Source organism: Engystomops pustulosus, chromosome 8, assembly GCF_040894005.1.
Source record: "Engystomops pustulosus chromosome 8, aEngPut4.maternal, whole genome shotgun sequence".
In the NCBI taxonomy this organism is placed as follows: Eukaryota; Metazoa; Chordata; class Amphibia; order Anura; family Leptodactylidae; genus Engystomops; species Engystomops pustulosus.
The window spans coordinates 76,707,131-76,726,612 of NC_092418.1; the positions used below are offsets into that span (position 1 = coordinate 76,707,131).

Here is a 19,482-nt window from a genome sequence, read left to right on the forward strand (position 1 = left end):
CTACCCAACTAACAGTCACCTTTAGCTCCTCCCCATGACCGATGCTCTGTGTGCCAGTCTTATTAATTGGTGGTGACAGAGTGTGACAATCCAGAATTCTGGTCAAAATAATTCGGGTCATCTGTGCCACACAGATGCCCAAATTGAAATCTATGCCAGTTTGGGACTGGTATAGACTTTCTGGCCAGTTTATAGTCAATTTGCCTTATTAAAAGTGGCACATGTGTCGAAAAAGGGCAGAAAATTTGTAATTTCAATGGGATATGACAGAAATTTTGACTCTTTTATGCCTTGTACATGAAAAAAACCTGCCATTCAAGAAATGATACATCAACTCCAATTACTGTTGGGGTGAACAAAGTTGCACTATGAATTATTATGTGAAACTCATAACAGATGGAAATGCCTGCATTTTATAGGGTTAGACCACTAAGAGGTGCAGAACTGATGAGCAATTGAATCTGAGACCGCTCATTTAAAGGGATTGGCCACTTTTCCATAAATCTATTCTATTACACGTCTGTTTATGTAACTGTGTACCAGTGAAAACTGCAGCATTTGCCTGTTCCCATCATGCATACACACATCTGCCATCTCCCTGCACCAGATCGTACATGTGATGTCACTGTTGTTCTCTCTCTCTCTATCACCTCACTGACAGAGTCTGGGAGAGAGAGGGGGGGTAGCAGGATGACTCTTACTCACCTGCTACAGGCTCAATCTATTCAGCAGAGTTCAGAGATGTAAAGAAAGAAGCACGGAGGGTCTGCACACAAGTAGCAGTACTTAATCACTTGATGAACTTTCAGGAATTTTCTACAAGGCACTAAAGGCAAATGGACATCTTATGTAAAGTAGTGGCCAGCCCCTTTATTGGAGTGAAGTGATGCACATTTGATCCTAGCAATAGCACTGTGCATCTTTCAGTACTTTATAAATTACATGCATGCTGCTAGGCATATTGTTAGTGATGGCTGCCCTGAATTGAATCACACTGATCTTATGGACATTGATCATTGTTGATGGCCACAAAACTGGTCCTGGCAGTCTTTCCTATTAGATGCTGGATTTAATAGTTACTATCAACACCTTACAGTACATTCAATGGTTGCAGATGGGTTACAGCAGCTGAGTGTCTAACAAAACCTGAATATTGGACTATTGTAACTATTTTGCAGCTTTAATGACAAAAAGTAAGTTATGGCTCAAATACTTGGTTAGACTTTTCTTTCTTATAAAATGGTTATTGGGAATGATTTATGTTGGATAGAGTTTGGGAATCTGTATGGACTGTGTATATAATACTTTGTGCTTGGATAAGTCCCTCTGTGCAGGTTTAGTGACGATTCTGGGGACACTTTGCTGTGATTTCCCAGCTGTGCATCTGACTACATGTGATTAATCACTTTCTCAGCGTTCTTCTGCCTTTGGATCATTCTGTGCCTCAGGAAATAAAGCCTTGAAAGTCTTCCTCACCTGGTTACAAATGATGAGGAGATATAGGGAATAATTGTAAAAAGATAATTTTCAGTTTTATTTGTGAGGCATGGTTAACCCTTTCTGGCAGCAATTGGTGTTTGATTGGTATTGGTGATTGTACTGGAAAATGGCCTCATGTGCCCTACTTTGTTACCCTTACTGCTATCTTTAGTATTAAATCCTAAAGTTTCCTTGTGATGGCACAGTCTGCTCCTAGTGTATGCCTGCAGGTTCATCTGCAATCCTTCTCTCGATCTTCGTGGGGAATGAGCAACCTCCTGTAGTAGGACACAACCCATTGAAATATATAGGGCTGTTTTCTTGCCATTTAAATAAAAGGTAGAACACAGTTGAAAAAAACAAAGTTCATATGCATGGAGTGTAGCACTGTAACATTACCAATAATGGCAGATTTGGGGCAATATTAATTTTGGAAGCACAATGTTGGTTCATTTGGTAGACACAATGGGGCACATTTACTTGTCCGATGGAGTTCACCCAAAGTGCATTGTCCAACGATAACTCTTCATCTAAATTCCTTTACCGTTTTTATATCCCTTACATCTTTCAATAAAGCCAGAGCATTTGTGTGCTTATAATCAGTTATCCCACAGTTCTCTACAGTATAGGACATAAAATATTTAAAAGCAAATCAACAGACTAATATAATTCTGAGAATGGCAGACTCGACCGAGCTCATATATCAATTCAATTATACTAGTGCTTTAATGTGATTGCATTAAAAAGGGTGGATCACATGTAGAAACAGGGCTATATGTCTTGGTTTTTCTAATGGATTAATATCTCTCAGTACCTCTGTGTAACATGACAGGTTCTAGAGTGACGCCACATGTAAAAAAAGAACACATGAAGATGCTTACCCTAAATGAGTACCAAAGATAAAAGAAACTGTTCTGCCTCAATGTCTGTAGTACAATCCCTATTATGTAGATGTTTGAGAAGTATAAGTTAATACAAACCACTGACAACCAAGTAATCGCTCATTTGTGGTCTCATAACAGGATCTTTTACGTTTATCACCATGCCATAGTACTGGGGACATAGTATTCTCCATTTTAGTTTCTTGTTAAATACCGTATTTTTCGGATTATAAGCGCACAAAAAATCCTTTGATTTTCTCAGAAATCAAAGGTGCGCCTTATAGTCCAGTGCGCCTTATATATGAACCTTACTTACAGACAAAAGCTGCCTTGAGCTGTACACAGGTCTGTCACCTGCTGGTCATTCATCATTATAATCAGGTGTGCTTTATATATGAACCTAGACGTTTTAGCAGGCATTTATTGTTGGTGCGCCCTATAATCAGGTGCGCCTTATGCCGCCTTTATCTACTTATATTATATACATATCTATTTACAGAAGTTATGTTTCTCTCTATAATTCTCTAACACCTCAATAGACCCCAATGAACTGCAGGTCTGTGGGAAAAAACTGACATCTGAAACAGCACATAGACAGTAAAGGCTCGGTATGCTATCCGTGGAAATTATACACTGCTTACCAATGTGCAAAAACTGTAAATTAGTCCCTAGACTGATCCAAAAATATTGTGGGGAAAGTAAAAGATAGTCGTGGGGGTATTTTGGGACTCCCGTTTTATGTGCTTGATGGAAGTATTTCCCACTTAGACATATGAAACTAAGAATCATAGCAGGAACCTGTGAGAAAATATTGATACACTGTATGTTCACTCCTCTATGAAAATTGACTTATAAAATACTTAGAATATAATCAATATAACATAAAATCACATTTATTTTTCATTTAATCAGATACTTGTATTGCATTGTGCAGAATCCTGGAATAGAAGGAGTTAAATGTGACAGCCAACATTTCCAATTAAGCTTGTGTTCTCTACAACTCCCTCCTTTGGTTTCCATGTTTTAAATACCAGGGCATGCACCCCACACGGGTGCTAATTTCCACATTCTTGTTTTTTTATTAAACAGAAAGGTCAGATGCATGAAGTGACAGATCTCTAGAGACGAATTATTTAATAAAGCTCAAACACCAAAATGTGATGTGATTATGTAATAAATTTCATTACCCTATACAAATGCATGGGGTAAAGTCCCAACTAAATAGTCAATGCATGCGTCTCTTTGCCAATGTTTTTGAGATTGCCTTGCTTACCATGCTGTTCTTATTTTGATTCCATGAATAAGTAGCACTCCCATACTGATTATTATTAATCATGCTTTAATATCATTTAAATTTTAATTCTTTTCTGTATATCACTATTACATACTACTTCTATTAGATACCATGCAACACATTATAGAAGAGCATTCAGCTGTGCACTTGACTGGAATTATATATGAGCACAGGTTACATACCGTAAGGCAAGGATAGGGGGTGCCAAGATTTCATAAACCTGGAGCGAAGGAGACTGTAGGGGACATTCAAAAGCCTAATGCTGCAAAATATTAAATGCATGTACACCCTCCCCCCACCGTAATCCTACCTTCTGCTCCTGGGCGTGGAGCTAGGAGCCGGCTGTGATTACGGCTGTGATGAGCGTGGATAAAGTGGGGCATGTGCTCTCCCTAGCTCCTTGGCCGTGAGCAGGAGGTAGGATTACGGGGCTTTCGGATACAATGCTCACTGCAGGAGAGAGAAGCAGAAAAGGGCACAGAGAAGCTGCAATTCTTAATGAAGTATACAAAAGCCTGCTCTGCTCATTTATGAAATACTGTTAAATTCTCATTTTTAATCCACATTTCTTTCTAATCACAGACAAATGACAATGAAATCTACTGAGAGGGGAGGAAAAGGCAAGGAAGGCAGGGGCAGAGACAGACATAAAACTGTGTTGTATAGATAGGTGGACCCAAACTTTACATACGGATTCAGGGGTGCCCCATGCAACCTGGACATACTGCCCTATTGGTTGGTGAAAAGCCAATCTGGCAAATTAACGCTCTCAGCTACCAGCCATGGTCGTGATTATCTAAGGGCACACCTCTGGTAAATCAGAGCCATGGTAGTTGCTCTGGGTGTTTATATGACGCATTGGCTGTTTGGCAGCCAACCGGCAATATGCCCTGGTCCGCAAGCAGGTCTTCTCATCTCTACTCATCAGTCAATCTCTATCGTCTAGTCTAGTAAGAAGGATAGCCATGAGTGTTATTATTGTGGCACTGTAGTGTGCACCTAGTGTAACTTCAAGAGTATAATGCCCCCCCCACCCCACACCATATAATGCCCCTATAGTAAAGGTAACGGTTGCTTTCTATGACATCCTTAGCCTGTGCAATATTCCCTTCCAGGACACGACTCATTGTACGATGCCCCTTTTTTCTGGAGCACCATAATACCCCATTTTCTCTATCCCCCATTTTCATGCCCCCATAATAATAATAATTCCTTTATATAGCGCACACAGATTACACAGTGCTGCACAGAGGTTGCCAAATTGTTTTGGAGTGTGGGAGGAAACCGTAGGAAACCCACACAAACACCCAATTTCTGAATTCTGATATATAACTTTTTTTTAATATGCACACAAAATCTGTTACTGACCCACTCAATCCAGGGTGATTGGAAGGTATTTGATTGTTTAGCTTTTAATTTTCCAGACATTCTTATTAAGAGGAACTTGTTATAAAGATGGAAGCAGAGTAAGTTCTTTTTCCTCATACATGTTGTATAGATTGAACTGTCGTTAAAATTGGCAGGTAATTGGAGTTGCACAACTTTGTACAGTCAGGGCAAAGTTTTCAATTATTAATATTGACAAGATCTCTGTTTTAGTAGAAATATTTCTTGCATCCATGTTTTAGATTTTCAAAATATTATAAAGAGAAATAAAACCTTTTCTAAGGTAATTGCTCTTATTGAAAATCGTGCGATCCCAAAGTGTAAGAATTAATAGTTCAGAACTACAAGTTACATTTTTCTCCCTACTGTACACTCTGTACCATTTAAATATGAGAACAGCCGTTTAAGAAATTGCCATTTATACATAAAACTAAATAAGATTGAAAGTCACTCTGTATGCATTATATTACATTACAGTACAACAAAATTCCTTTCAGTCCAGCATCTGACTATAATATAATATAGAATTTCAGAAGATTGAGGAGTAACAAATTTCCCTAATTCACTTTTAAAAGTGGAACATTTTTTAGTAAAATTAATTTTTTTATTTTGGAAGTCCTTTTACTTTTTATCACAGTCTGAGAATAAAGATTTTTTGATAATTTTGCGTTGTATTATAACAGTTCCACTAATGCAAAAATAAAATGTTCTGATTTCAAAATAAATGTTTACCAACTTTTCACATTTGATTCCCCCTTTCTAAACTAAATGTGATATTGCCAAATTATGTGGCTTATCCTTTTCTTTCCAGATGTATAGAATTATGCTGTTCTTAAGCTATTTGTCAGAAAATCTTTCTCCGCAGCAGTAAAGGGGCAGAGTTTAACCTCTTCCTGTATTTTCCTTGAGTGCAGTCAATTACATTCTACACATTGTTCCTCTGATACCCTTTGTTCTCTCAGGAAGTAAGCTAGCAGCTAATCCAGTGAGATTCAAACAAGTAAATCCACTGAGCACTTTATATTGTTTATGTGCACGGTCTATATAGAAAATAGCCTGGCAGCTTTCATCACATGGAGGAGCGTGGAGCATGGAACAGGAGACTTCTTTGCAGACTGCAGACTTCTTCTGCAGTTACACAGCTGCAGACATAAGCTCTCCTGCTAACTACACAAAGCTGCATCACATGACCTCTCCCTCCAGAGTGAGCAGGAAACAGCAGTACCTTCCTTCCAACACGACCCTTGTATAAGTATGTGTTGAAATCATGAAAGTGTCATGGCTGGATGCCCTACTCTTTATTATGTCCACAACGCAGTATCAAACTTGTCAATTGGTTCAGGTAGTCATGGGCTCAGTTAGAATCATTGTTTCTTAGGCTGCCACCCAAACAGCCTATATTAGGGGTAGGGAACCTATGGCTCGGGAGCCAGATGTGGCTTTTTTGATGGCTGCATCTGTTCAGACCCTCCTCTCACAAATGTCCCTGTGCTATATGTTGAATAAATGGTTCACCAGTTGACAAAAACTGCGCTCAGGTGGATGACGTCCAGTAGTGCATAATAACATAGGCAGTTTGGGTGGTAGCCCGGGGCCCAAACCTTGAGAAGGAGCTTTACCCATGGAATCCTCATACATCTGTTCCTACTCTACATAAACATGTACAAAAGAGCCATTTCAGGACCTTCAAAGGTCCTCCAAAGGTCCTGCTTCAACAGATTTAAAGCAGACATAAGATACACATCATGCATTCCCCAAGAGACTTGAATCTAGGACCATATGTAGGAAGTGTTTCCCAGACTTGTAAGGACTATAATATTCATACAGCCCAGGGCCTATGGAAGTCTTAATAATATGCCAAAGAATAAGTATTTCCTTTGTATGTACATTCAATTTGTCGCCAAAGCAGACATCCAGCTGCTTAGTAGTTAAAAAGACTCCTTCCCAAGATTCAAGTGACTTGAGGTCTGCCATGAACATGTACTCAGGTCTCAATAACATAACAATGACATTTGCAAAACCGTTTCCTTTCCTATGTACAAATCTTGGATTATAGACCGTCTTATGTCAGGATGACTGTAAATAGTTAGTGCATTGTTCTCTAACAGCCTGTCAAATGCGTCCAAGTAGATAACTCTGTGTGTTACTTCACTCAGATTCCCACATAATGCGCTATCCACGCTGTGTGAACTGTTTCCTTCTTTTTCAGTCTGAAAACCTTAATGGAATTAGGCCACAGCCTCTGCAAAGCCGTGAGTAACATTATTTCTTTTGGACCATTTTCGTCTACTTTCCACTCATATATGCTCACTACCTGGAAATTTTCCTCTCTCCTTGCTGTGGAGCATAATTCAATGATGACGGCATTAAAAAGCCGATAGTCCAAAAAAATGGTGAATTTTCAGCAAGAGGGTTTTCATTTTTATATAAAAACAGCTTGTTTTCTGGAAAATGTGTGAATCCTAACTGTGTTTTTTTGTGCTTAAACTACAATAAGTGAAGCAATGTTACATCACGGAAAAAGAATATGTATTTTGAAAAGGAATCAGAGATTGAGATATTTCCATTTAGAACAATGGAAGCTGAAACTGAATTTTATAAATTTACATACATATCCCTTATTTGAATTGTTACACTATATTGTAAATCAAATGAAAACAAATGTTTTAAATATAGAAGTAAAACAAAAGTTTAAAAATATTCATACAAAACAGAAAATAACAACATTTTAAAGGTAAACAAAAAAAATTAACTATAGTTGTATTCGGAGCATCCTAAAATTTATTCAAGGGAATCTTTCTGTCTTTTATCTGTTGTTCCAATAGCCTATGCTACGCTGATTTTATAAATGCTTTTATTAGCATTCTGAATCATTTCAATGTTTTATATAAGTTTGATTCACATTACCTGGCTCCCTGCCAGCATCATGTGGTGAGTCTCCAGAGAGAGGGTGGCTGCAGCCTGTCTGTGTCAGTATTCTTTCCTTCTCAAACTCATGTAGCTGCCTCACCCCTCCCTCTTCCGCTCATGTGCACTGAGCAGGCAGGGAAAGGGGGTGGTGTGGAGGAGAGTAAGACTGCATGTGGAGACACAGGCACACACAAGTTACAGCTGCCCCTCCCTGGATACTCACCACACTCTGCTGGCAGGGAGCTAGGTAATGTAAAATAAACTATTATGAACTGAGGAAATGACTCAGAATAATGACAAAGGCATTTATAAAATCGGCATCACATAGGATATTGGAACCTGTCAAGAGCTATAAATGACACCCCTAGTGAAAGGGTTGCTTGAAGTAGTCAATATAAAACTACTTATACTGTTTAGCAGGAAACAAAATCAGAAATACAGAATTATCTTTTTTTTTTTGAATAATAAAACTGAATCTAAAAATCATATTTATCTCAAAGTGGTTTCAATATAAAATACAGATTGTGCTCCAAAAAATGAGGTCCTTAAATCGAAAAAATAAAAACGATAAAAGTCACAGGCTCTTTTAAATCGAACAAATAAAAAGGATAAAAGTCAGAGTAGAGCGATCCAATTTCTTTTTAAAGTTATATATATTTTAAAACATAACAAAACAGAATTGTTGCACATGGAAAGACCCACTGAATTAAAGTAATGTTGCATTATAATTGCATAGAAAATGTGTAGAACAATGGTGCATGTTTTTAATTCCAACCCATTAATTTCAACTAATGTAATAAACTTTTAAGTGTTATCCGTTAACCCCTTTCTGACCAGGCCTTAAAAGGCTTTACTGACCGGAGAATTTCCAACAAATGTTCAGACTTATTGGTATAATGGCCATAACTTCTTTTTTTTGTGCAATACTGCAAGCATTTTTGCTCCTTTTTTTTCATGACATAGGGGTAGATAAAAATAAAAAAAAATTAAGGGACCTTTTTTTCAATTTCAGTTTTTTAGGTTGGTTAAAGTTACAAAAAAAAGAGAAAAAAGGAGAGAAATGTATTTATTTTTGTAATATATGATAATCCCTGGTCCCATTGCAGCAAAACATGTTTAAACTCCAGTTGTCACTGAGGCCAAATTTTTTTTTTTTTGGATCTACAATTATTAAATATACAGTTTCGACTTACATACAAATTCAACTTAAGAACAAACCTCCAGGGCCTGTCTTGTACGTAACCCTGCCTGTATGTGTATGTATATTTTAACTTTATATGTCCCCTACGAGGTTGTAAAAGACCTCTTGGGGACATTTTCACATTCTTTTCTTTTCCTTTCTTTTCTTTTTTTTTTAAATTTTTAAATTTTTGGTTTTTACCTGTAACTGGGACATCTGTAAGAGCCCCAGTTACAGGGGAAAATGATCTACAGTCACTTGACCGCTGGTTCTGTACTGCTGTCGGCAATGCTGGGTCTCCTCCTCTGTGCATCCCACTACTTCAGCGCATTCTGTGAGGAGTGGAGATAAGAGCAGAAGCAGAAGAAAAATGCAGTGACGTCTTTTGACTCGGGCTCCGCACCGGTTGACGGCTTTCTTCGTGGGGGGGGGGGGGTCGAGAACAAGTCAAGGTAACTGAAACCTACATTTACATTTGTTTCTATTAACATATAATAGAAAGTAAAAGAAAGGGAATTTTAAAAAATGAACCATTTAAAAATCCATGAAACTTAACAAACATTTTCACATATCCGGGTACTTTTTTGTGTGTGTTTAATTTTTATTTTTTTTAAATACCTTCAATGCTTTTTTCAATAACAGGAACTGAGTTCTATGAAAAAGAAGCAACAGATGAATCCTGGACCATTGTAACTCCTGTACCCCAGGTAAGAAGAAAAAAATTAAGAGGAAATTCATTAGACTTATAGTCCCTTTAAGACAATATCAAATAAAGATTAAACTCTGTGTTACATCTGTGTCTACAATGTCATCTTCTGTATGCCTGAGGATACAAACTACACCTGTCTACCTCTTGCATACCCTGCTCTGGTTCTCTATTATTGACAGGATCACTCTCCTATCACCTTCTAGACCGGGACTATGGGTTTGCATATAAACCCTTACTGACCTGTAATCTTTGCATACTATAGTCTACAAGCATGTGGAATGCTGTCATTTTATATCACAATTATTCTGAGTCTTGTCTGTTTTCTTGACCATCCATTTTTCTAAGTGATTTTGTATAGACTTCCTCTTGGTTTTACTTGGATTAGGCAACCATACTTATCTCTTCGTTTTGTCCTGTTTTTGTCTCCATGTCTGCACTTTGATACAGGCATTACATGTCTACTAGATGACCACTATCGTTTATGGTAGACGAGGCAATTAGGCAGTGACAGTTGGAAAAAGCCCACTGTCTCTGTCACCTTTCTGTTCCAAAATCATGTCTTACACTCAGGGAATTATTCCCAAATTGTTCCTGAATTCATAGTTTAAGTACACATTGAGGCACATTTACTTAGGGCTTTGCGCCAGTTTTCTGTCAGACTTTGCATGTTCTTTTAGGTATAAACTGCTTAAGTACTTAAGAAGTGTCTGCAACACAATTATGTCACACACGACTATTTTGTGGCGCACTTGCACTAGGCATCATGCAACACAAATTAGGGGGCGTTCCGGTGCTCAGTCGGACCGTGCACCACATTTAATGCATAACCTGTCGCACACCCTATGTTAAAGATGCACCACATAAAAGTTGGTGAACTCTGTTGGGCCAATGCAGCGGAAGCAACAGATTCATGAATTCTGGTGCACGTTCTTAATAGATCTGTCGCACCGATCATTATACACGGGCAGAGCACTTTTAGTGCAGTTTCCCACATTCCTAGTAAATGTGCCCCATTTTGTTTCATAGATCTTTCTTTGCATGCCTCTATAAAAAAAATGAATAATAGCTAGGAGAGCGAGCTAGTGTTTCTGTAGAATTTCTACAGATTATGATAGAATTTTTAGAGATTCTGCAATAAAGTCTTAAGAAATGCTAAGGAATGGAAGAAGTAGTTTCCTAATATATGATTATAATAATCATCATTATTTATATAACAACATCATATTCAGCAGTGCTTTACAAATCATGTCGTACTAATTCTCCTTAACCCCTTCACGCTATGAAGCTATGAAGGGTGAATGAAGAGGGCTCACGGGCTGAGGCCTTCTTCATAGAGAGATGGGCTTTGCTGCATATTGCAGCAAAGACCCATCGCTATCACCCACAGCCGATCGCAGGTGTTAACCTCTTCTCTGCCACAGACAAAGTCGCCAGCAGCACTTAAAACATGGTGGTGCATGGGCGTCATCGGGGGTGGCGTTCGGTTGCCATGACAGCCTCGAGTCTTTGTCAGACCTGAGGCTGCATGATTTCAGGAGATTCGTTACAATGAGCTCATTGTAATGGGCTCATTGTAATGAATCCTATGCAAAAATGGCATATACTGCAATACCGTTGTATTACGGCGTATGGTAGGAACAATCTGACCATCTAGGGTTAATATACCCTAGAGGGTCTAATAAATAGTTGGAAAAAAAGAAAAAAAAGTTTAAAAATGTAAAAAGAATTAATAAAATATTAAAAATTAAAATCCCCCCTTTCCCTAGAACTGATATAAAACATAATAAACTGTAAAAATCACAAACACATTAGGTATCGCCGCTCCCAAAATGCCCGATCTATCAAAATATAAAAACTGTTATTGCCGACAGTGACCTCCAAAACGGCAAATGGCGCCCAAATGTCCGAAATTCTACTTTTACACCTTTTTACATGACATGAAAATGTAATAAAAAGTAATCAAAATGTTGCACCTTCCTCAAAATGGTAGCAATGAAAACTTCTGCTCATTTCACAAAAAATGACACCTTACACAGCTCTGTGTACATAAGTATGAAAAAGTTATTAGCGTCAGAAGATGGCAAAAAATGTTTTTTCTTCTTTGTACACATCTGTTTAATTTTGTATTAAATGTATTAAAACGCAATCAAACCTGTATAGATTTGGTAACACCGTGATCACACCGAACCAAAGAATAAAGTAGAGGTGTTATTCGGAGCACCGACTGAAAGTCGTAAAAACTGAGTCCACATTTGGAATTTTTTTCCTGCTTCCCAGTACACTGCATGGAATAATAAATAACAAAATAAGCCCTCACACAGCTCTGTACATGGAAAAATGAAAAAGTTGAAGGTGGAGAGCGAGAAATGAGTGAAAAAAAACCTCCTTAAGGGGTTAAAAATACACTATAACATTTTCAAAATACAATGGATCGATAAGAATGGAATGTACAGAAGAATACCCAAATTTTTATATGTATTTTTCTTAAATATTTTAGCTATTTTTGGTAGACATTTTGAGGATTTCTGGAACAATTCAGGTACAAGGCTCATTGCTGTTATGATGAGCTCTGCACCTGTGTGACATCACATGACCGCAGACCAGTTGTTATTATCAGGAAGTAAACAATGAAGCTTCCTGTTTAACCCCTTCGTGTCCAAGCCATTTTAAACCTTTAGGACCAGGCCTGATTTATAAAATTTGCTGTGTCATTATAGGAGGTTATAACTTTTTGACGCTTTATCATATCCAGGGGATTTTGAGATTGCTTTACCGTCACACATTCACTTCAAAGTAATAGAAAAATTTTGATGATATCTTTAGTTATGAAAAAAATTGAAATGTGGCAAAAATTTCTAAAAATGTTCATAGTTCAAAATTTTCTGCTTTTCAGGAAGATAGTCATAGCACCCAAGTAACTTTATAACTAACATTTCCGGAATGTCTGCTTTATATCGTCATAGGGTTTTATGCAACCTCTCTCTTTTCTAGGTTGTTAGGAGGTTCAGAATTTTGAGAGCAATTTTTCTCATTTTTATAAAAAAACCACCAAAACCCTTATTTAGAGGCACCTCCTCAGCTTTAGCTGACTTTGAGAGGCCTAAACAGCAGTAAAACCCCATATATCATGCCATTTTAGAAACTACACCCCTCAATGTGTAAAAAATCAACTTTAAGAAGTGTGTTAACCCTTTAGATGCTTCAAAGGGGTTAAAACAAAATGGAGGTCTAATTTACAAGCTGTAATTTTTTTTAGACAATATATTAATTTTGGCCAAAAATTAAACAGTCACAAAGTATTAAAGACAAAAAACTCCACAAAGTTTGATACCCAATGTCTCCCGAGTCAGAGGATGCCCCATTTGTTGTGGTGACTGCTGCATGGGCACACGGCCGGGCATAGAAGGGAAGGGGGCGCCATTCAGAGCAGATCTGCAATGTCATATCTTACAGGCTATAAAATGTTTATTTTTTTGTAATTTAGACATATGGGGGATTATTTTTTTGTGGATGAGGTCCACTTTTCAGGTACATAATACAGGGGGGCTCAATAGCTAATAATCAGATTTTATTAACTCTTTGTTGGTGGTGGTTAAAAAAATCATTAATTCTTGTTTATGGTTTTTAGCATTTAGCATTCCTCAGACGTTCACCGTACCATAAAAATAATGTGTTACTTTTATTCTATGGGTCATCACGATTACGGCGATACCCCATTTATATGGCTTTTTTATGGTTAACTTGTATTGCAGAATATAGAAATCATTTTGTGAGAAATATGCTTGTTTTTGTATCGCCATGTCAATGGGCAGAACATTTATATTTTTTTGTTTACAGAACTGGTTTAGAGCTTATTTTTTGCGGGACATGCTGTACTTTTTCTTGGTATCATGTTGGGGTACATTTTACTTTTTGATCACTTTTTATGCGGTCAGATTATGCGGCATTCTGCATAGGCTGGCAGGTGCACTGTTAGATCGTGCATAGTGCACAATCCTAGCAGGCTGCTACTATAGGCCCTGGGGTCCTGATCAGAACTCAGGGTTGCCATGGTAACGATCGGCACCTCTGTGCCCTGCACGGAGGGTGCCGATAGTCGCGCCGATGCACCATAGACGCCGCGGTCACTATGACCACGGCGCCTATAGGGTTAAACAGTCTACTATCGACTATCGCGATCCCGGCTGTTACTGCGGGATCCCAGCTACCGCGTACTGCTGGGATCCCGCCGCGATCGCAAGGGCTTAGCTTCTGAGCCCGGGCGATTGCCATGACGTGATTCTACGTCAAGGTGCGGGAACGACCCGCATCCTATAACGTAGAATCACGTCAAGGTGCGGAAAGGGGTTAACACATTTTCCAAATCTGAGCTGCATCACTTTATGTGGTAATAACTTTTGAATGCTTCAACATATCCAAGTGAATTTGAGATTTTTTCGTTTCATATTTTACTTTATTATAGTTGTAAAATTTGATTGATATGCAATTTGATTATTTATGAAAAAATGTGAAATTTACCAATTTTTTTTTTTATTTGAAATATTCTGCCTTGCAGAGAAATAGTCAAAGCATCCAAATTAATTACTAAATAACATTTACCATATGTGCCCTTTATGTTGGTATAATTTTGATTATAAAACATCCTTTTATTATTTGAGGATGTTAGAAGATCAACAAATTTAGTAATATATTAAGACATTTTCAGGAACATTTGCATATAAAGTTTCAAAGGCTTACCGTATATATACTTGAGTATAAGCCAAGTTAAAAATCAAAAAATCTGTACTCACCTTTCCGATGCCCCCAAACAGGTCTTCTTCCTTCCTTCGATGCTCCGGCTTCTGCTCTGGGTCCCTGGTGCGGTACCTTGGCACGCAGCATAATGTCAACCACTTACCGATGGCAGCACACATACTATAATATCAGCAAGCGGCTAATGTCATGGTGCGTGCAACTGCACAGCACAAGGGATGGGGAGCCAACCTGCTAAGGGGCTTCAGAAAGTTGAAGTGCAGGCTATATACTGGTGGCAGGGGCAGCAAACTATATACTGGGGTCAGGGGCTGCAGGCTATATACTGGGGTCAGGAGCTGGCCGGATACTGGGGGATATGGGCTGGCTGGCTATATACTGGGGGTTAGGATAAACTTTATATACTGGGGGACAGGGTCTGGCTAGCTATATACTAGAGGGCATGGGCTGGATGGATATATACTTGGGAATATGGGCTGGCTATATACTAGGGGTCAGGGGCCAGGCTATATACTGGAGGACGAGGGGCTGGCTTTCTTTATACTAGAGGGCAAGGGCTGGATGGCTTTATACTTGGGGCATGGGTGGGCTGGCTAGCTATACTCAGTGGGGCTGTGACCCCCTGGGAAACATAAAAGGTTAACAAGTATGTAGGGAGGTGTGTGTGTTTGCTGAGTTTTAACCGTGATGGGAACAAATCACTTCAGACAGCTCTCCTCTCCGATCTCCTGGAAGGAATGAAGAGATCAGAGCTGCTGAGGCAAGATACTTTCTTTTAACTTTTTAGCTATGAGTTGTCAGTCAGATTTTACTGACGAATCACAGCGATCACTGTTCAGGGACAGCTGTGAGGGGTTTCGCGGATGATGATGATGATCAGCCATTTCTGACTGCTTTCTCTACTGTACCCCTACTCTTTTGAGACCCTGGCAATGAAACATGGCTGCTAAAGCTTCATCAATGGTCATGTGAGCTAATGAAAGGTACTGGCTGGTATGATCAAAAGTTGTGTGAGGTCCCAAATTAAACTGTAACCTTTGGATTCATGGATTTTTAGTTATGGCCATGGGTGTCCTCATCACAACTATTTTTTTCCAGTTTTTCTTTTGTCCATTAGTCCATGTTTGTCCCAATCTTATTTTAAAGTGATGGTAAATTGCTTGGACAAGTCATCACTTAATGATCAGTACAGGGAACCCTCCTGATACTTAGAAAGGAAGGGGCTGCAGCATTGCTACACTATTATCTCTTGCACAGAGGTGGCCCTGGCTACCACACTGCAGGGCACTGCTGAGCGGAGCACATTTTCTGGACACAGTGGGGGTCATTTACTAAGGGCCTGAATTGCGTTTTTACGGCGGGTTACCCGAATTTTTCCGTTTTGCTCCGATTTTCCCTTAATTAACCTGGGTTTTTGGTGCATGCGATCGGATTGTGGTGCATCGGCACCTGTGTGCACGTGACGGAAATCAGGGGGACTGGCCGAATGAAAACCCGACGGATTCGGAGAAACCTCCGCATTTAAACAAAAAAAGTGCCGCTGGACACGTGCTTACCTGCACCCGGCCCGGCTTGGTGAAGTTCAGTGCATTCCGATGAACTTTAGCGCAGCAGCGACACCCGGTGGATGTCGGAGGAACTGCCTTAGTGAATCGCCGGAAGACCCGAATCCTCCACACAGAAAGCGCCACTGGATCGCGAATGGACTGGGTAAGTAAATCTGCCCCAATATGCTACTACCCTATACATGGTGTGACAAAGTCACTATTGGATTGGAGAGAAATTGAAGGTTTATGTGTATTACAGCAACCAGAATGTGAATTGGGTCAAACTGGAAGGTGTTTTCCATGTGTTGGTCTCTTGGAAGACCTGGTAGAGGACTCTAATTGCAGGAGTGGAGACAAGTGTGATCACCGCTCCAGACCAAATCTTCCACACTACAATGGGTCTAACAATGCACCAGGTGTGCAATCCTTTAAAGAAGGGTGTGGAGCAGTCAGAAGTCGCTCTCGACCTGGAGACACAGAAGCTGGGCTGTGTGAGAGACACAGGGTAACTGAACGTATGTTTCATGCTGGCAGGGAGAAGCCCTCCAGTGGCTAGTGAGGGCCGCCAAGTGTTTAGTTAGAGCCGGACAGGCAAGGATTTTATTTGATGTTTTGTTTGTTACTGCTGTTTTTGCTGGAATAAATGCACAGTTTCAACTTTAATCCTGCTGTCCAAGAGCGCTTTGTCATTGCCGACCCCCACATTTGAGCTGAACCCCTACAATGGAAATAACCCTTTAATGGTTCACATTGTGCAATTCAGACAAGTGCAGAACTAAGACTGAAGATAATCCAACATGAAAACAATTGTGCTTTTACAGAGAAATAAAAGATCTGCCAAGCTTGTATCCGAAAACATATGTCATCGTGACATCCATATCTAATAGCATGGCCAACTATTGTAAGTGATGGGAAAAAATGTTTTTTTTTCCGGTTTTGAGGATCACCATGCTCTGGCAAATTATTTCAAATGAACATCATTTGGAAACTCCTACATTTATTGATTATTATAAACGAACATGCAAATAACATTGTCCGGCCTTAACCGTCTCCTATTCTCCTGATGTATCTTGACAAATTGGAGCTCCCACAGTGACTGCCAAGTAATCAGACTGTGACAAATGCCTTACTACCAGCAATTTGTTTTCATTTTACTGAAAATTTCCTGTGCACAACCACCGTCTCAACATTGCACGCTTCTTATTTAGTTCAGCTTTTTTTCCTTTAAGCAGTCTGGATGAATTACAGCGTGGCTGCTTGTTCGTGAATTCCAGGGCCAAATCTTCACTTCCGCCCTTAAGTAACGCGAAGGAGAGCTAATTGGGAGTCTCAAACTGAGTAAAATAAATGAGTCTTTAATTTGTTCATGATTCCAAAATTTGTGAAGAAGTTGTAAACAGTTCAAAAGCCAAAAAAACAACCAGTTCACGTCCATGTAATCCACTTAAGATTCAATTTACTATTGATTTATGCAAACTCTGTTAAAAAGTTAGTAAACATGACTTTTGTTGTGATCTGTGGTCATTTCCTTTTACCAATTGCTGAGAATTATTGTAGACTGCAGGTCACAGAGACTACATGAAAGTCTATGAAGAAGGGAAGGGGGAGGAGTGAGTAGCTAGTCTCCTTCCTCCAGAAAGAGACTGCTAAAGATTCAGAAAATAAGTATACAATGATTTCTTAAAGGGAGTTTTCCCACTAACGCAAGATAGGCCCTATCCACGGGATAGGGCCTACCTTGCTGATCAGTGTGTGTGGGACTGATCAGTCAGTGCTGAGACCCCCACAGATCGCGAAAATGAGCGCTTGGCAATTTACATCAGCTTCAAAGATATTAATGGAGCAGAACGGTCATTTGTGGCCGTCTGCTCCATTAGTCTGATGGACCCCTCGTTTTCGCCATCTGTGAGGCTCTTAGCACTGAGACCGCCACTGATCAGCAAGTTAGGCTCTATCCCGTGGATAGAGCCTAACTTGTGTTTGTGTGAAGACCTCTTTAATTGTACACACTGTATTATAGATGTAAACATTTTATTGAAAGCTCAGGAACTTTCTATGGAAATAAGATTTATACCATACATTTTTTAAATTATGCCCCATTTAGTCCTGCCCACAGGCTAGTACATTTTACTTGTGATACTGTGTTAGGTTATGTATTTTATTTAATGCTTATATATGTAGCTATAGAATGGTAGCTTCTGCATCCAAGTCATTTTTTTAGTAAGTGGGTTCTCCATGCAGTGTCTCAAACCCATTCTGGCTGGTGTGAAGAGACTATCTTGAAGTGCTTTGTATAAGATAACCGTGTCCCTGATGCTGCCCCCTCATCTTGCAGCAGCTGACGCTGCCTGAGGCAGGAGGCTCAACTCACCTCATGGCTGGTGCAACCCTGCTTAGACATTACTCCTTCTCCATAAACCCCCAGTAGTAACAAATAATGGAAGATCCAACACTTGTCTTGATATAGTTAAGATTCTTCTTTATTTCTACATGTTAAAAATCTATGTATATTGTGATTCTGAACTAAATATTTTGAACCACAAGTGGTTCTTTTGCCATTTGTCAGGACCAACAGGTTCAACAAACCTTACAAAAATCACAAATAAAGAATGTGTAACATAAGGAATAAGACTATTTCTGTTGAAAGTTGAATTTGTGTAGAGCATTGATAAGTGATTTCCCAGGTGCACGCTTTACAGCGACCAGGCCCTTTTTTGTTTTTGCGTTTTCATTCCCCCCCCCCCTTCTAGAAGCCATAATAGAGTTGTATGAGGACTTATTTACTGCAAAACAAATTGCACTTCATAGTGATGGTATTTAATATTCCATGCTGTGTACTGGGAAGCAGGAAAAAAAATTCCAAATGCATTGAAATTGGTGAAAAAATGCATTTGCCTTATTTTCTTGTGGATTTGTATTTTACGGCTTTCACTGTGACATGTGACATGTCTTCTTTATTCTTTGGGTCAGTATGATCATACTTTAGTGTACGGTTCTGTGTGTGGTGTCAATTTTTGTGACTTTTGATGACATTTTCAATGCTACCATTTTGAGGACTATGTGGCCTTTTGATAACTTTTAATTGAATTTTTTATATTTTGCAAAATGTCAAAAAAGTGTCATTTTCCAATTTGGGTGCTATTTTCTATTACAGGGTTAAAATCCGGGAATAACCGTTATTATATTTTGATAGATCAGACAATTTGGGACACGGCAATACCTAACATGTTTATGATTTTTACTGTTTATTTATATTTATATTAGTTCTAGGGAAAAGAGGTGATTAGAATTTTTTTTTTACATTTTTTATAGACTTTTTTTATTTATTTAATTTTTTTTACTAT

The 19,482-nt window shown here is 39.0% G+C and overlaps 1 protein-coding gene across 1 annotated transcript in view; it reads left to right on the forward strand.

Moving 5' to 3' along the window:
• LOC140075436 (uncharacterized) overlaps positions 1–19,482 on the forward strand; it is a 127,849-nt gene that overhangs the window by 97,820 nt on the left and 10,547 nt on the right. The window contains exons 10-11 of the mRNA XM_072121350.1: positions 7,250–7,292; positions 9,773–9,837. Coding sequence (XP_071977451.1) covers positions 7,250–7,292; positions 9,773–9,837 — 108 coding nt within the window. The remainder of the gene's footprint in view (positions 1–7,249; positions 7,293–9,772; positions 9,838–19,482) is intronic.